We start from the raw sequence: 16,048 nt of genomic DNA, 5'->3' as shown, positions 1-16,048 counted from the left end.
TATTACTGCCTTCTTTTCTGTTTAATTGCTTATTTCTAATGTGCCATTTTGATTCCCTTCTCATTTCCTTTTCTGTATATTTTTAAATGATCTTCTTAGTGGTTACTGTGAGGATTACAATGAACATCTTAAATTTATAACAATGTAGTTTGAATTAATACTTAGCTTCAATTGTGTAACATTAACAAATTCATAAGTTATTTTCATGAATGTAGATTTATAATTGTTTTCTGGTGTGTGTGTGGCGGTAGGGGGCAGGGGCTCACCCTGTCACCCAGGCTGGAGCGCAGTGGCATGATTTTGGCTCACCACAACCTCCACCCAGTGGGTTCAAGCAATTCTTGTGCCTCAACCTCCAAGTAGCTGGGACTACAGGTGCGTGCCAGCATACCTGGGTAAGTTTTGCATTTTTGGTAGAGATGGGGTTTTGCTCTGTTGCCCAGGCTGGTCTCGAATTCCTGGACTCAAGTGATCCACCCACCTCGGCCTCCCAAAGTGCTGGGATTATAGGCGTGAGCCACAGCACCCGGCTTGTTTTCTGTGTTTGTTTTAAAAGCATGTAGGGAAAACTACAAACCAAAATAATACTATCTTTTATATTTACCTGTGTAGTAAACTTTATCACCGTTCTTCATTTCTTCTTTGTCTATGAGTTCCTGTTTAGTGTCCTTTCATTTCAGCCCTGCAATGAACTCCCTCAGTTTTTGTTTATCTTAGAATGTCTTAATTGCTTCTTCGTTTTTGAAAGATGGCTTTGCTGGGTATAGGATTCGTAATTGACAGTGTTTTTCTTTGAGCACTGTGAATACAGATGGTCCCCAACTTACGATAGTTTAACTTACCATTTTTCAGCTTTATGATGGTTCAGAGGCAAATACAAATTCAGTAGAAACTGGTTCTGTCATGATGCCGGGCAGTGGCAGTGAGTCACAGCTCACAGGCCCCCACACATTTTTGACTTCTGATGTTTTACAGTGGGTCTGTGCTATCCCATTGCCTGTGGCCTTCATTGTTTCCGGTGAGAAGTAAGCTGTTGATCTTATTGAGGGTCTCTTGTAAGTGACAAGTGATTTTGTCTTGTCACAATATTTTGTCCTCATCTTTGGCTTTCAGCATTTTTACAATCATGTGTTTAGCTGCGAATCTTTTGTGTTTATCCTACATGGAGTTTGTTGAGCTTTCTGGATGTGTAGATGAATGTTTTTCAATAATTTGAGAATTTTTCAGCCATTATTTTTTAAAACTTTTTTTTCTGCTTATTTCTCTTGCCTCTCCTTGTGGTACTTGCATTGTGTATATGTTGGTACAGTTAATAGTATTCCAGCTTCCTCTGAGATGCTCTTCACTTTCTTCATTCTTCTTTCTCTCCGTTTTCAGATTCAGACTTATCCATCTATCTCTATGTTTGCTATTTTTTCTTCTGCATATTTACATATACCCTTGAGCTCCTCCAGTAAAATTGTAGTAGTTTGAGAATTTTTCAGCCATTATTTTTTCAACCTTTTTTTTTCTGCTTATTTCTCTTGCTCGAGAATATTTTTATGCTTAGTTGACAGTTTGGCTGGGTATAGAATTCTAGGTGCAAAATAATTTTTCTTAGAATTTTAAAGGGATTGCCTCATTATATGCTAGTGTCTGTGTTTCTTTTTTTTTTTTTTTTTTTTTTGAGACAGAGTCTCGCTCGTGGCCCAGGCTAGAGTGCAGTGGCGCAATCTCGGCTAACTGCAAGCTCCGCCTCCCGGGTTCAGCCATAGTGTCTGTGTTTCTAATAAGAAATCATACGCCAGTCTGACTCGTTATTTTAAAGGTATTGTTTCTCAAAGTGTTTAAGATTTTTCTTTTGGGGTTTTGAATTTTGAAATTTCATGATGCTAGGTCAAGATGTGTCGAGGTTTCTTCATTCACCTTCTGTTTTTATGTTGAATGATTAGCTTGTGTTCTCAGCTTTGATGGTAATAGATCAGGGTGCTTTTAGTTTGACTTTAAAGTTTCCGTGTAAGACTTGAAAACAATATGCCCGCCTCTATTGCATGGGGCCGAAAAAGTCGAGGTTGGCAGAGGAGACATTTTTAGTTGGTGGACAGGTTCCTACGGATTTTAGGAGTCACAGCTTCTCTAAAATAATGGCGTCCACTTTGCCGCATGTTAGAATCATCAGTGAGTTTTATAAAACCAATGCTTGAGTCTAACCCTAAGATATTCTCATGTAATCAGTCTGGGGTGCAGCATGGGCATTGGGCTCTTAAAAGCTTTCCAGAAGATTCTGAGATGCATCCGGGATCAGGAGCCACTGCTTTAGAATGTGCTCAGGAATGGGTGGCTTTGCCCCACTTGCTGGTGGACTTGGTCCTGAGGGAGTCTCATAGCTACGACGTATTTCAGGGGCAAGCGGCTGAGGGTTTAGAGTCTCTCTGGAATGTCCCTATGTGAGAGCCTGTGGAGTTAAGTCCTGTTGGGTCCTGTTCAGATCTGTGAGAGTCACATAATCACAGGCTCACCCATGGGGTGTCTCAGTGAACAGGAGCAGCTCGCGGTCCCAGCTCTTCTCCTGCAGCGCTTTGGGGCTCAGAAGACACAGGAGTGAAGGAGACTCAGGTGTGGGGCCAGGCTAGCGGGGCCAGGCAGGCTCCACGGCCGCCTCGCTCTGCCTCCGTTTCCTTATTCGTTAATAGGCCGTGGTAGTCAGTACCCGTCTTGGAGCACTGTGAGGTGTGAAATGAGCTAATCCACACGGTGTCTAGAACAGGTGCGGGCCGTGGGCCCTCGGCAGGGTGTCGAAAAGCCAGGGGCATAAACAGGCACAGGGAGGAAATGCACCTGGGGAAGCGAGTGCCTGTTCTGCCCTGGGATGGGCGGTGGGCACTCAGGAGGTGTTGGCAGCTGTCTGTCATCATCATCATCTTGTGTATTTGGAAGATGTTTTCCCGAGTTGTGTCTTGTTTTCATTATCTTTTGTGGGTTTGAAATAGAAAACTCTTTATAAATTGGTAGAATGTCTGTTTCAACTTGCTTCTGAAATGTGTTTAGACAAATTGGTTTTTGAAACTACCATAAACATCCTTTAATATTCTTTTTTTTTTTTTTTTTTTTTTTGAGACAGAATCTCGCTCTGTCGCCCAGGCTGGAGTGCAGTGGCCGGATCTCAGCTCACTGCAAGCTCCACCTCCTGGGTTCACGCTATTCTCCTGCCTCAGCCTCCCGAGTAGCTGGGACTACAGGCGCCCGCCACCTCACCCGGCTAATTTTCTTTGTATTTTTAGTAGAGATGGGATTTCACCGTGTTGACCAGGATGGTCTCGATCTCCTGACCTCATGATCCACCCACCTCGGCCTCGCAAAGTGCTGGGATTACAGGCATGAGCCACCGCGCCCAGCCTAGTGTTCTTTTAAGTTAAAGAATATTAGAGGGTGTTTTGCATCTTTTATAGTTGGATGAAAACAAATTTAAAGTATTTTGGTGACTGTTGTGACACTCCTTGTCTAAAAACATTCGTCCATATTCAAAACATTTTGCTTTTCATTAAATACTTTTTTTTTTTTTTTTTTTTTTGAGACAGAGTCTTGCTCTGTTGCCCAGGCTGGGGTGCAGTGGCCGGATCTCAGCTCACTGCAAGCTCCGCCTCCCGGGTTCACGCCATTCTCCTGCCTCAGCCTCCCGAGTAGCTGGGACTACAGGCGCCCGCCACCTCGCCCGGCTAGTTTTTTGTATTTTTTAGTAGAGACGGGGTTTCACCGTGTTAGCCAGGATGGTCTCGATCTCCTGACCTCGTGATCCGCCCGTCTCGGCCTCCCAAAGTGCTGGGATTACAGGCTTGAGCCACCGCGCCCGGCCTCATTAAATACTTTTTATAGCTTAGCTCTAACTTGAGTCACATCCCATTTGTATGAATTCTATCAACAATAAAAGCGATCTGTGGTAAAGTTCTGAAGGCCCATGCGAAGGTCTGAGATGAGCTGTCCTGCTTCCTGTCTGAAGGTGGGTAGGGAGACCTCACGAGGACCCTGTTCTACACTTTGATAAAATGGGGTTGGTTTGGTTATAGCTGAAAGGGACAGTTTTCTGTAATAATATTTTTTCTTAACTAGGGAGAGTTACACTGACCGTTAGATGACATAGATCCAAAGTCTCTCTTTGCAGAAGTGCTGGGTGTTTGAAATGGGTTGGTTCATTTATTACGATTCGGCCCCGCGTTTCCTAATAATGTGGCCACTCGCTGAACCCAAAATGAAGCCCAATCCCACCCTCTTCTCTCCAGGAGAAGGATGTTAATATCTCGCCTCCATGTGAGTTTTTCCTGCCGAGACCATGGCAACCAGATCCCCTCACAAAGGGACCGGCCTCCCCAAACAGGAGACCCGCGCAAACATTTGACTTTCTTCAAGGCAATAATATTAAAGCAAATTCCTTGTCTTTGCCAAACACAGGATTCATTGTGAGAAACTTCCAGCTTCCTTAGTGAGATAAGTCTTCGCTCGTTACCCAGGTTCACGGTACCATTCTCTCCTGAAACCTGACACTGACAAGCCACGCTGTGAGCGGAGCCCTGGTGACTGCGGCGTGCCTGTGGAAGGCCCCTTCCGGCCCTTCGCTCTCACAGGTGCCCTCCGCCTGTGTTTCTCGTGGGGAGCTTCCGGGCACTCACCGTGCTCTGCAGCGATGATGGAGGCTCGGCTGCAGCAGCTGTGGTAACACGGCCCACCGTCCGCCCCGGGGCAGAGCAGGCGCCCGCCACCCCGGTGCATTTCCTCCCTGCACCTGTTCATGCCCCTGGCTTTTTGACATCTGGGATCATCTGGCTAACTAGGTTGAGCTGGCTAAACTTTAGGGATTAATGCTAGAAGTTAAACTGCTACCTGGTCCAAAGCCCCCCCACCCTGCAGAGGGTCACTGCTCCGGGTGGGAGAACGCAGAGAGGGCGGGCGACTCTGCGTCTCACTTCTGTGCAGCCGCTCAGTCCCAGTGGTGCCGTGAGCTTGCCAATGCGCCCCTCCCGGAACAGGGCAGCCCCCGTGGGGCGGGAGCGCTGCCTGCCCCTCTGTGTAGTGGAAACGGGAGAGGGACACGGGTGTGGCTGAAATGCACACTTGGCCTCTGTCCCCCCAGACCCACAACTTTCTGCAGCTTGTCTTGGTTTGGACCAGAGAGATTTATTGTTTAATTCTGTGCACATCTGTTTTGCTTTGTGTGACTTCCCTGGCTGCCGTCACATCTGTACCTGTCCGGTGTTACCAGCCTCGTTTCTAGGGAAAGTGGGTATCCTGCCGCTTGGAGCCCCCTCAGCATCCTCGTTTTGGGCCGAATGCCGCCTCTGATCCACCCGCCATCGCGCCCAAGCTGAGCTCGCCACACGTCCATTTCTGCCGGTTACTCTTGGTTCAGATGCCTTCCTTGGCTACCCCTGCCGGCAGGGGAAGTTGAACCTTCTTAGCCCAACAGGCGGTTCCCACGAAGCTGCCCAGTGCCTGCTTTCCCGAACATAGGCTGCCCCAAATAATGCTGTCTGCCCAGACGGCCCACCGCCCACAGAGCGGCACCCAGGATGGTGGTCTGCCCTGGGCTGCCTGCTTCTGCCGGTTTACATTCTTAACAGCCTCAGGCTCTTGCCACAGCTCCCTGACAGGGACCCTCTAAGCCTCCCTTGCCCTGCTTTCAATCCCGTTCATTTGGCATTTAACCCTAGGTCGTCGTTCAGCTCTTTTTCCAGCTCAGTTGTGTATCTTTGAAGACAAAGACTTTTTGAAACTCCTGTTAAAATATAATATCCACACAGGAAAGTGTACATCGTCATCGTACGGCTGGATGAACACACCATGTAACCGGGACCTGAGGAAGAACAGAAGATCACAGCCCCCAGAAGCCCCTCGGGTCCCGCTGGTCACCCCCTTTCCCCAAGGGCAGTTCCTAGTTTCTCACAGCACAGAAGAATTTCGGCTGCCCTTGTGCTCCGGGCCAGTGCCCCTACCCGCAGCCGCTCCCTTCTCTGCCCAGCAGCCTGGGAGAGGCACCCACACTGTGTGTGCAGCCCTGGAGGTGCCTTCTTGTCATGTGTGTTGCCAGCTTCTCCGCTCTGCGCTTGGGTAGTTCCCAGTTTTGAGCCCTGACGACACCGCTGCCCTCGGTGGCCGTGAAGATTGAGCTCTGCTGGGTTGACGCTGTGGGTGTCTGTCATGGGACGTGCACCCACTCTGGTGTTGGGGATGCTGGCCGCACATTCAGCTCATCACAGAGATGCACGCCAAGATAATCACCCTCCAAGCGTCCAGCCCAGTGACCTCCAGCCCGTCACACACATGCAAACTGCCTGCTGAGTGTCTACCTCAGTGACCTCCAGCCCGTCACACACACAAACCACCCGCCGAGTGTCCAGCCCCCAACTTCCCCCTTGTGACTGGATCCTGACTTTCATCAGAGTAGACTTTACAGACTTCCTTCCAGGGGTATTTTAATTTTGTTTAAAAAAATATTTGCAGGACTTAGCTTAGTGCTGTACTCAGTAAAGGTCCATCTCATTTTTTTTCCTTCAGTGAGCGTATCAGACTTTGATGAAGTACCCTGTGGACTCTGTGTTTTATCCTTGTTCTCAGAGGTGGAATATTGTCTCTCTCTGACTTTCCTTTCATTCCTTTGACAGCTGACCCACGTTTTTGGTGGCAGTGCAAAATGTTCCTAGCTTTCTTAGAGAATATCGTATATTGGCCGGGTGCAGTGGCTCACACCTGTAATCCCAGTACTTGGAAGGCCAAGGTGGGCAGATCACCTGAGGTTGGGAGTTCGAGACCAGCCTGACCAACATGGAGAAACCCCAAATACAAAATTAGCCAGGCGTGGTGGTGTGTGCCCGTAATCCCAGCTGCTCGGGAGGCTGAGGCAGGAGAATCGCTTGAACCCGGGAGGCGGAGGTTGCAGTGAACTGAGATTACACCACTGCACTCCAGCCTGGGCAACAAGAGGGAAACTTCGTCTCGAAAAAAAAAGAATATCGTATACTAAGCACTAGGAAAGAGAATTGCTGCGGGAAACTGAATTACAAAAGAGTTTTGCTCTTCTTTTTTCCACAGTCGGATACTCTAAAAATCAAGCAGTTGCCCAGAGCTCAGGGTCTTACCTTTGCTTTTTGGATTCGGTAAGTAACTTTCTTTCGTTTGTAATGTATACACGTGTACACGTTGGTAATAATTAAATGATCTTACATTTTAGTGTGGTTCTTGAAAATCATTTTTCTAATGGTTATTAGACTAATAATGTATTAGTCCGTGTTCACGCTGCTGATGAAGACGCAGCCGAGACTGGGTAATTTATAAAGAGAAAGAAGTCGAATAGACTCGCAGTTCCACGTGGCCGGGCCGGCCTCACAGTCGTGCGTGTCTGACGTGGCGGCAGGTGAGGAAGGCAACTCGTGCAGGGAAACTCCTCCTTTGAAGTCCGTCAGCTCTCCTGAGGCTCACCCACTATCACTAGAAAAGACAGACCCACCCCGTGACTCAGTGGCCTCCCAGCGGGGCCCTCCCACGACACGTGGGAATTGTGGGAGCGACAATTCAAGGTGAGATGTTGGTGGGGACACAGCCCAGCCATATCAAAGTTATTAGACAGCCTTAAAAATTAAGGTCAATAGGTTGTTGCTGTTTAATTGCACTTAATGAGTTAATCATGATGAGTACAATGATATAAAAATGTAAATTGCACAGCAGAGAGTGATGTAAGCAAAATGAAGATAAACTGGGATGAAATCGGAAAATATGGTACTTAAAAGATTAATAACCTTACTGATTAATAAAGGTTGATAAGAAAACACTAAGAAAAGGCCAGGCACATTGGCTCACGCCTGTAATCCCAGCACTTTGGGAGGCCGAGGCGGATGGATCACCTGAGGTCAGGAGTTTGAGACCAGCCTGGCCAACATGGCAAAACCCCGTCTCTACTAAAAATATGAAATTAGCCAGGCGTGGCGGGCACCTGTAGTCCCAGCTACTTGGGAGGCTGAGGCAGGAGAATCGCTTGAACCCAGGAGGCGGAGGTTGCAGTGAGCCGAGATTGCACCACTGCACTCCAGCCTGGGAGACAGAGCGAGACTCTGTGTCAAAAAACAAACAAACAAATAAGACACTAAGAAAAATAGGTAAGTAGGCAGAGGACAGGAGCAGACTCTCAGAAGTGGATGTACAAACAACTAATAAACTTTCTATGAATTTAAGTCATTTGTATTCAAACACAGATTAGTGAGATTCTTTTAAAAACTGAATTAATAACACTTTAAAAATGTAGGTAACTTAGGCTGGGCGCAGTGGCTCACGCCTGTAATCCCAGCACTTTGGGAGGCCGAGGCAGACGTATCACGAGGTCAGGAGATCGAGACCTTCCTGGCTAACACGGTGAAACCCCGTCTCTACTAAAAAATACAAAAAAAATTAACCAGGCATGGTGACGGCGCCTGTAGTCCCAGCTACTCGGGAGGCTGAGGCAGGAGAATGGCGTGAACCCGGGAGGCGGAGCTTGCAGTGAGCCGAGATGGCGCCACTCACTCCAGCCTGGGCGACAGAGCCAGACTCCGTCTCAAAAAAAAAAAAAAAAAGTGATAACTTAGTATTTTGGACACTCTAAATTGATGCCATCTTGTCAGTGTAACTTTGCATTTTCTATCAAGAGCCTGAAGAGTGTCCTTCACTCCTCAGCTTTCCTTCTCGGCCTCTCTGAGAACGATTTGGATACAAAGAAGCTTCAGGTCGTTGACTGTGATGGAAAATGGAAACGTTAATGTGGGACAGGAGGGTCACGGTGGAGAAGTTTCCGGCAGGTCTCCGTGGGGGTCGCTGTTTATAAAGACTTTTCAACAGCAGGACAAATGACTGAATAACAGGTAGTTGCTTGTATGGTCTACACTCGACTATAGATATTTTAAAAATTACTTTAAAATTAACTTTAAGAAATTTGTCTGTATTTGTCCCTTCTCTGCGGCCGGGTTCCTGGGCTTCTGCGCATTCCTGGGGTGCCGCTCGGCGTCTCCCGGCCGCCCTGGCCCAGGCTCCTGCCTACGCAGGGATTCACGCAGGACCCGCCTGCTCCTCTCCTCCTGACCCAGCTCTTTTCCTTGATCACCAGAAGCCTCTGCACAAGGTGTTGGCACACGTGGAGGTTTGGGAGAGGCGTGCCCGCGCAGACGGGGTAGAACTGAGAGTCACCGGCCGGCCCGGGAAGGAGGTTTGGGAGAGGCGTGCCCACGCAGACGGGGTAGAACTGAGAGTCACCGGCTGGCTGGGGAAGGAGGTTTGGGAGAGGCGTGCCCGCGCAGACGGGGTAGAACTGAGAGTCACTGGTCGGCTGGCGAAGGAGGTTTGGGAGAGGCGTGCCCACGCAGACGGGGTAGAACTGAGAGTCACCGGCCGGCCGGGGAAGGAGGTTTGGGAGAGGCGTGCCCGCGCAGATGGGGTAGAACTGAGAGTCACTGGTCGGCTGGCGAAGGAGGTTTGGGAGAGGCGTGCCCGTGCAGATGGGGTAGAACTGAGAGTCACCGGCCGGCTGGGGAAGGAGGTTTGGCAGAGGCGTGCCCGCGCAGACGGGGTAGAACTGAGAGTCACCGGCCGGCTGGGGAAGGAGGTTTGGCAGAGGCGTGTCCGCGCAGACGGGGTAGAACTGAGAGTCACCGGCCGGCCCGGGAAGGAGGTTTGGCAGAGGCGTGCCCGCGCAGACGGGGTAGAACTGAGAGTCACCGGCCAGCCCGGGAAGGCAGAGCCCCCAGGGCAGCACCAGCTGCTGCGGCCCCGTCCTGCTGCCTGGGTCTCTTTCTTCTCGTCTCTTTTCTTCTTAGACCAAAACGCCTCAGATTTCTCCCGTTTTCTTAGGCAGAACCTTCAGCCCTCTCTCCTGACCCTCCCCTGGGCTCATGTTTTTATGCTCAGATGGTCCATCCAGTGTTTTCCTCGCTAAGACAGCGTCCACCAAGGACAGCTCAGCCCACCACACGGGAAGTGGTGCTTTGTTGTCTTTGGGGGACGGGCTTGCGGTAATCTTTTTCGGTTTAAAATTGTTCTTCCTGAAGTATTTTGTGGCGATCGTATGTTTTCTCCGGCGACAGCCGCAGCAGCAGCAGCAGCAGCAAAGTTCTAGCTGGCGACTGGCAGGAGGTGAGAACCTCCCTGTCCTCGCAGCTTCTTAAAATCTCCCCAGGACACAGGTCCCAGCTGGGACAACTTTGTTTCCATCTTGCCCCAGGAGAAAAGAGGAAATGCTGGAGCCGTCCCCTTCCCTGCTGTCTCCTTCGTAGTTTTCTTTTGTTCACCGAAGCGTGGGAAGGAAAAGGTTCACGGAGGAGTGGGAGATCCAGGAGAGCGAGCTCGGTGGGCCCTCGGAAGCCGGGAGCCAGGACAGAGCGGAGAGCGAGGCCCAGGAGTCGCCTGACAGAGCAGTGCCGGGGTCTCACCAGCGAGCTCAGCAGCAGGAACCGCGTGAAAGACGGGAAGAAGGGGGGAATCGGGCCCTCGAAATGCCTTTTAGCCGTCCGGGGGAGAGGACAGGAGAGATGAGAGTGGATCGATGTCCGGCTCTGTCAGTCTTGGCCACCGTGGGACTGGGAGAGCAACAGGGAGGGTGCGCTGGGCGTGGAAGCCCACCGATGCCAGGGGTGTCCGAGAAAGACTGTGGTGCAGAAGTCTGACCGGGGAAGCCTTGCCCCCAGCACTAGGGACCTGAATTGTTCTCAGGGTTTGGTTTAAGTAAATCATGAAATAATGCTAAGATAAAGCTCTGGTAAGCTTTGGGGCTGGCACAGTGGCTCACGCCTGTAATCCCAGCACTTTGGGAGGCCGAGGTGGGCAGATCACTTGAGATCAGGAGAGTTCGAGACCAGCCTGGCCAACATGGCAAAACTCTGTCTCTGCTAAAACTACAAAAAGTAGCTGGGCGTGGTGACACGCACCTGTAGTCCCAGCTACTCAGGAGGCTGAGGCAGGAGAATCGGGAGGCAGAGGTTGTAGTGAGCTGAGATCGCGCCACTGCGCTCCCGCCTGGGCGACAGAGCGAGACTCCATCTCAAAAACAACAACGAAAACCTCTGGTAAGCTGCAGGCAGCAGCCAGTCGCACTGGGATGCATAAGACCAGCTGGCCGTGGCACGCTTGCCCTCCTGGTGACTGGTGGGGTGTCTGGGAGGGAACAAACGGGGCACAGAACCTCTGCTTTATTTGGGGTTCAGTGTGGGACACACAGATACTGCCCTGGGTCTTCAGACTTTATCACAGGGTTTAGATTTGGTCTTCATAGTTGAAAAACCAAAAACCAAAACCACGACAGAAGAGGAAGGACCCTGAGAAAAGCAGAAAAAGTAGAAAGACAGAGGAATTTATGAGGCAGGGAGATGAAGCCGTGTAAGTTTGAGGACAGGTAACTCATGTCCTCTTGGTTCCAAAGAGCATTTTTACAGATCCGTGGTCTCATTTGTCCGTGTCTAGAGAGAACATCAAAAACGCGTTTCCTCGTATTCGGGGGTTTGATTCCCTGCCGCGGGGGGGTCTTTGTCTCATACTGAAGGTGCATTGAAGCAGCAACATCATGAAGGCCCCACAGGAGGAGGGAGGCCTGGGAACCAGAGCGTGCTGGGCCCCCGAGCTCGGTCTGGGTAACTCGGTCTGGGTCGGAGGCCGGGCCTGGTCTGACCTGTCGTCCAGTCGCCGAGCTCGGTCTGGGTAACTCGGTCTGGGTCGGAGGCCGGGCCTGGTCTGACCCGTCGTCCGGCCCCCGTGCCTGGCTCAGGAGCAGGTCTGCAGATGTTGTGAGGCTGGGCCTGTGGGCAGCTGCCCTGTGGAGTTGATGAGGACGAGAGGTGAACATCCTGGAGGGATGCTGGGGGTTGCCCGGCTGACCAGTATGAACGTCACCTGAAACTCACTCTGGATCCAGTATGTGCAGAGGGCGTTAGAGCGGGACAGATACGGTTCCTGACCTCTAGGTTGGCAACTGAGGACAGTTTAAACAGATCTTCACCTTTTGCTCATGAAGCGTCTCCATCCTCCCTGGGACCCGCCCCACACCCGCTGCTGTCAGAGTGCAGCCTCACTGCACGCCGTTCTCGTCACGCGACAGCGCCTGGACGGCTTGTCCTCGAGCCTATTAGGTGGGCTCAGGTGTCCGGAAAGGCTGTGGAAGGCCCCCCCCGTGACTGTCCCATGGCCAGGTTCCTAAGGGGCAGGGGTGAGTCCTCACAGAGCCCTGTCTAAACGTGGCGCCGGTCCTGTGAGGGACCCGTGGGTGCTTGGGCGGCTGTCGCTGAGTTTACGCCCTTCCCCGCTGGAAAATGTGGCGCTGTCCTGCGAGGGACCCGTGGGTGCTCGGGCGGCCGTCGCCGAGTTTATGCCCTTCCCCGCCGGCCTCTGATCGATCAGTGCCTGACGCGGCGTTTCCTCCTGGCACACTCTGCGTGTTCTCGTCTCGGTTGTTTGTGTTCTTGGAAACTTCAGCAGAATAAAACAAAGAAAACAAGAAGCCTGGCTTTTAAAGAAAATAGACTTTAAATATCTCGTTCATTACAATGATTTGGATTCCAGGCCTCTTGGAAATGTTCAAACGAAACGTCTATGACAAGGTCCGCAGAGCAGCTCCACCCGGGAGGTCCAGCGGCTCTTAGAGTGCTGCCTGCTTCTGAGCTGACCAGGTTTTCTTTTCCCTTCGCCCTTCAGGGTTCTCAGGGTGGAGAGCCTCTGTCTGCCCCTCTCCTGTCCCCCGACCCCCGTCCTCGCCGGGGAGCCGGCCGCGTCCCCCGACTCTCTTCTTCGCTGGGGAGCCGGCCGCGTCCCCCGACCCCCGTCCTCGCCGGGGAGCCGGCCGCGTCCCCCGACTCCCGTCCTCGCCGGGGAGCCGGCCGCGTCCCCCGACCCCCGTCCTCGCTGGGAACTGCCGTGTGGCTGTCCACATGCACAGGAAGCCACGTGGCCTTCCTGGAACTGCCCCGAGGCCTCTGAACTGGGGCCTCAGGTGAGAGGAGGGGGCACGTGCCTGGGATGAGAAGGGCCAAGGCGGGGCGGGCGCCGCAGACAGGGACGGCCCAAAGGCTCTGCCTCCGCTCCGCCAGCTCTGCAGTGTTGTTGCGGCAACCCCGGGGCGGTGGGGAGGGTTAGACAAGCCTGGCCGTTCTCGTCCTCGCTGCCAGTCCTTGAACTGAGGGGACAGGGATGCAGCGGTAGCCGGGCCCCAGAACCCTCGCAGCTGCCAGGCGCTCTGAGCACGGCCTGTGGCGCCCCAGGCCCATCCCGCCTCGGAGGCTGTTCCCCTTTCCACCCCTACGGCTGCCCTTGGCCTCCTTCTCCGCTAAGTCCCTTTATTTCTTTACTTTCCCACCTGTGGTTTTGCTTCTGCTTTATTTGCGGTCATGCTGCTGTTGTGTTCCTAGCCCTTGGGCTGGGCTCCTCCTCTACAGGCTTTTGTTTTCTAATGTAAGATTTAAGCAACTGGTTTTCCTCTTATGGAGAACTTAGTACTGTGGGGGTGTCCGTAAATTTGAATATAAAGCTCTAGTTATTATTCAGTTATGTTTCCTAATTTCCATTATGATTTCTTTTTCTTCTTCTTCTTCTTCTTTTTTTTTTTTTTTTTTTTTTTTGAGATGGAGTCTCGCTCTGTCGCCCAGGCTGGAGTGCAGTGGTGCGATCTCGGCTCACTGCAACCTCCGCCTCCTGGGTTCAAGCGATTCTCTTACCTCAGCCTCTTGAGTAGCTGGGACTACAGGCGCCGCCACCACGCCCGGCTAATTTTTGTATTTTTAGTAGAGACGGGGTTTCACCGTGTTAGCCAGGATGGTCTCGATCTTTTGACCTCGTGATCTGCCCACCTCGGCCTCCCAAAGTGCTGGGATTACAGGCGTGAGTCACTGCGTCTGGCCTCTTTTTCTCCTTTTTAAATTTAGATCTTAGGATCTCAGGAGCCCAGAATCAAATTAATCAGGACCCTTGGTTCAGGACACATTCTCATCATTTGTTCAAGCATGGCCCGTTTTGTTCGTCTCTGTGATTATAACGGTACCTGTTTTCCTGGGTGGCGACTAACTGAGGCCAGTGGTGCAGATGGTAAAGGAATTTACCAAGACAGCTGTAGGTCAAGAAAGGCAGATTTATTTGAGAAAGCACGAAGATAGGTTGCAAGAAAGCAACGGGCACATCAGCAAGACAGGAGCTGACTGGCCGGAGACAGAGCCTTGCTGGGGTTTTAAAGGTGGTGCTTGTGCTAGAGAGGGCCACGAGCAGTGCTGGTAACACTGAGGTTGCAGGGACCTAAGCTGTATTTTTTTCTCAGCCGAGGGTCTGCTGATGAGTTGGGCAGAGGAAGATTGTGAGTTGGGTGAGTTACTTGTGCAGAAATGCTGTGTGTCCTGGACCATGAGGAATCTGCTTTTTCTTTTGGCTTCCCCGGCTCCCCCAAGCCTGACTTCTTTTCCCTAATTAGGACTCCACACCTATATTTTTAATTTTTATAGTGTTACAAACACCCATGGACCTGCCCCCTAAAACAAGAGCCAGCTCAGGCCTCTCACATCTCGCAGGTGACCACGCTTATCCCCTGCCTCCTTCCGCCTGGGTAACCGTCAGCCCAAATTCTGCGCTCCTCCTCCCTTGCTCTGCTTTTAAAATAAGTATTTGGTATCTATACAAATCTGAAAAAATAATTTTTAACTTCAGTCCTTTTTAACTTTATAAAATGGGTATCACTGTACGTAGTATTTTGGAACTTTTAAACCTTACTGTTGTTAAGGTTCATCCATGTAATTGCATCTCATTATAGTTTATCCAGGTTTTGAAAATGGCGGCAGAATTTACATGCAGCAAAGTACAAGATTTCCGTGTGAAATTTGTGCACAACATGGGTAATCTGCGATGTCTGACAGCTCGCATGCCTGTGTAACTAACACCCCAGTCAAGTGCAGAGACCTGTCCCTCGGAACGACCCTGCGCGCTCCCGGCTCCGGTCCCCACGGCAGCCACTGGCCTGACTTGGAGCCCCGGGGCTTCCGTTGCCAGCCCTTGAATTTCATGCATATGTGAAACCACACGGCCGTGCTCTCGCGTTTCTCTTCCCACTCAGCCGAACGATCATGCGTTCCAGCCTTCGTATTGCTGGCTCCGTCCCGTGTCCTCATCCTCGTGCGATGGCACCATGATCGTTTCCATGCTGTGGTTTCCAGCTCGGGTTACTGGGAGAAAGACGCCGTTAACATTCCTGTCTTTCTGTGGACGTACCTCTCCGTTTCTCTTGGGAAATACCTAGGGGTGGAATTGGCACGCCACAGGGAAAGGTATTTTTACCCTAAAGGAATCTGCGGAACAGTTTTCCGGCGTTTGTGCTGTTCTGCCTTCCCGTCCGCAGGTGCGGGCTCTGCAGCGTTGACGCCGTCGGCCTTTATTTTCATGATTCTCGTGGCCCCGAAGTGTGTCTCACTGTGGTCTGACATTTTCCTGATGGCTGGTGATGATGGTGAGCACCTTTTCGTGGGTTTATTGGCCATTCATAAATCTCCTTTCATGAAATGCCCGAATCTCACCTTTTATAAAATTGAGTTATCTTTTTTTTTTTGAGATGAAGTCTTTCTCTGTCACCCAGGCTGGAGTGCAGTGACACGGTCTTGGCTCACTGCAGCCACCGCCTCCCGGGTTCAAGCAGTTCTGCCTCAGCCTCCCAAGTAGCTGGGACTCCAGCCACCACACCCAGCTAATTTTTTGTATTTTAGTAGAGACGGGGTTTCCCCATGTTGCCAAGGCTGGTCTCAAACTCCTGAGCTCAGGCGATCCACCCGCCTTGGCCTCCCGACATGCTACGATTACAGGCGTGAGCCACGACACCTGGCCTGTTTATCTGACTAGTAATGAGTTAAAGAGTTTTGTGACATATTATGGATACAAGTCCTTTGTCAGGTGTATGGATTGTGGATATTTTTTCCCTGTAAGTGGCTTTTTTTTTTTTTTTTTTGAGAGAGTCTCACTCTGTCACCCAGGCTGGAGTGCGGTGGCCCAATCTCGGCTCACTGTAGCCTCAGCCTCTGAGGCTCAAGCAGTCCTCCTGTCTCAGCCT

The 16,048-nt window shown here is 51.2% G+C and overlaps 1 protein-coding gene across 50 annotated transcripts in view; it reads left to right on the top strand.

The window, feature by feature from the left end:
• B3GNTL1 (UDP-GlcNAc:betaGal beta-1,3-N-acetylglucosaminyltransferase like 1) overlaps positions 1-16,048 on the top strand; it is a 144,438-nt gene that overhangs the window by 9,177 nt on the left and 119,213 nt on the right. For 44 of the 50 annotated variants that reach the window (XR_012426391.1, XM_074021125.1, XM_074021122.1 and 41 more), the window contains exon 4: positions 7,060-7,124. The exons of the other annotated variants lie outside the window; for them this stretch is intronic. Coding sequence is in view for 43 of the 44 variants with exons in the window: in XM_074021125.1 (XP_073877226.1) it covers positions 7,060-7,124 (65 nt within the window). In the remaining variant the exon portion in view is untranslated. The remainder of the gene's footprint in view (positions 1-7,059; positions 7,125-16,048) is intronic. 50 annotated transcript variants of the gene reach the window in all.

Source organism: Macaca fascicularis, chromosome 16, assembly GCF_037993035.2.
Source record: "Macaca fascicularis isolate 582-1 chromosome 16, T2T-MFA8v1.1".
In the NCBI taxonomy this organism is placed as follows: Eukaryota; Metazoa; Chordata; class Mammalia; order Primates; family Cercopithecidae; genus Macaca; species Macaca fascicularis.
This window is presented reverse-complemented; position numbering and strand designations above follow the sequence as displayed.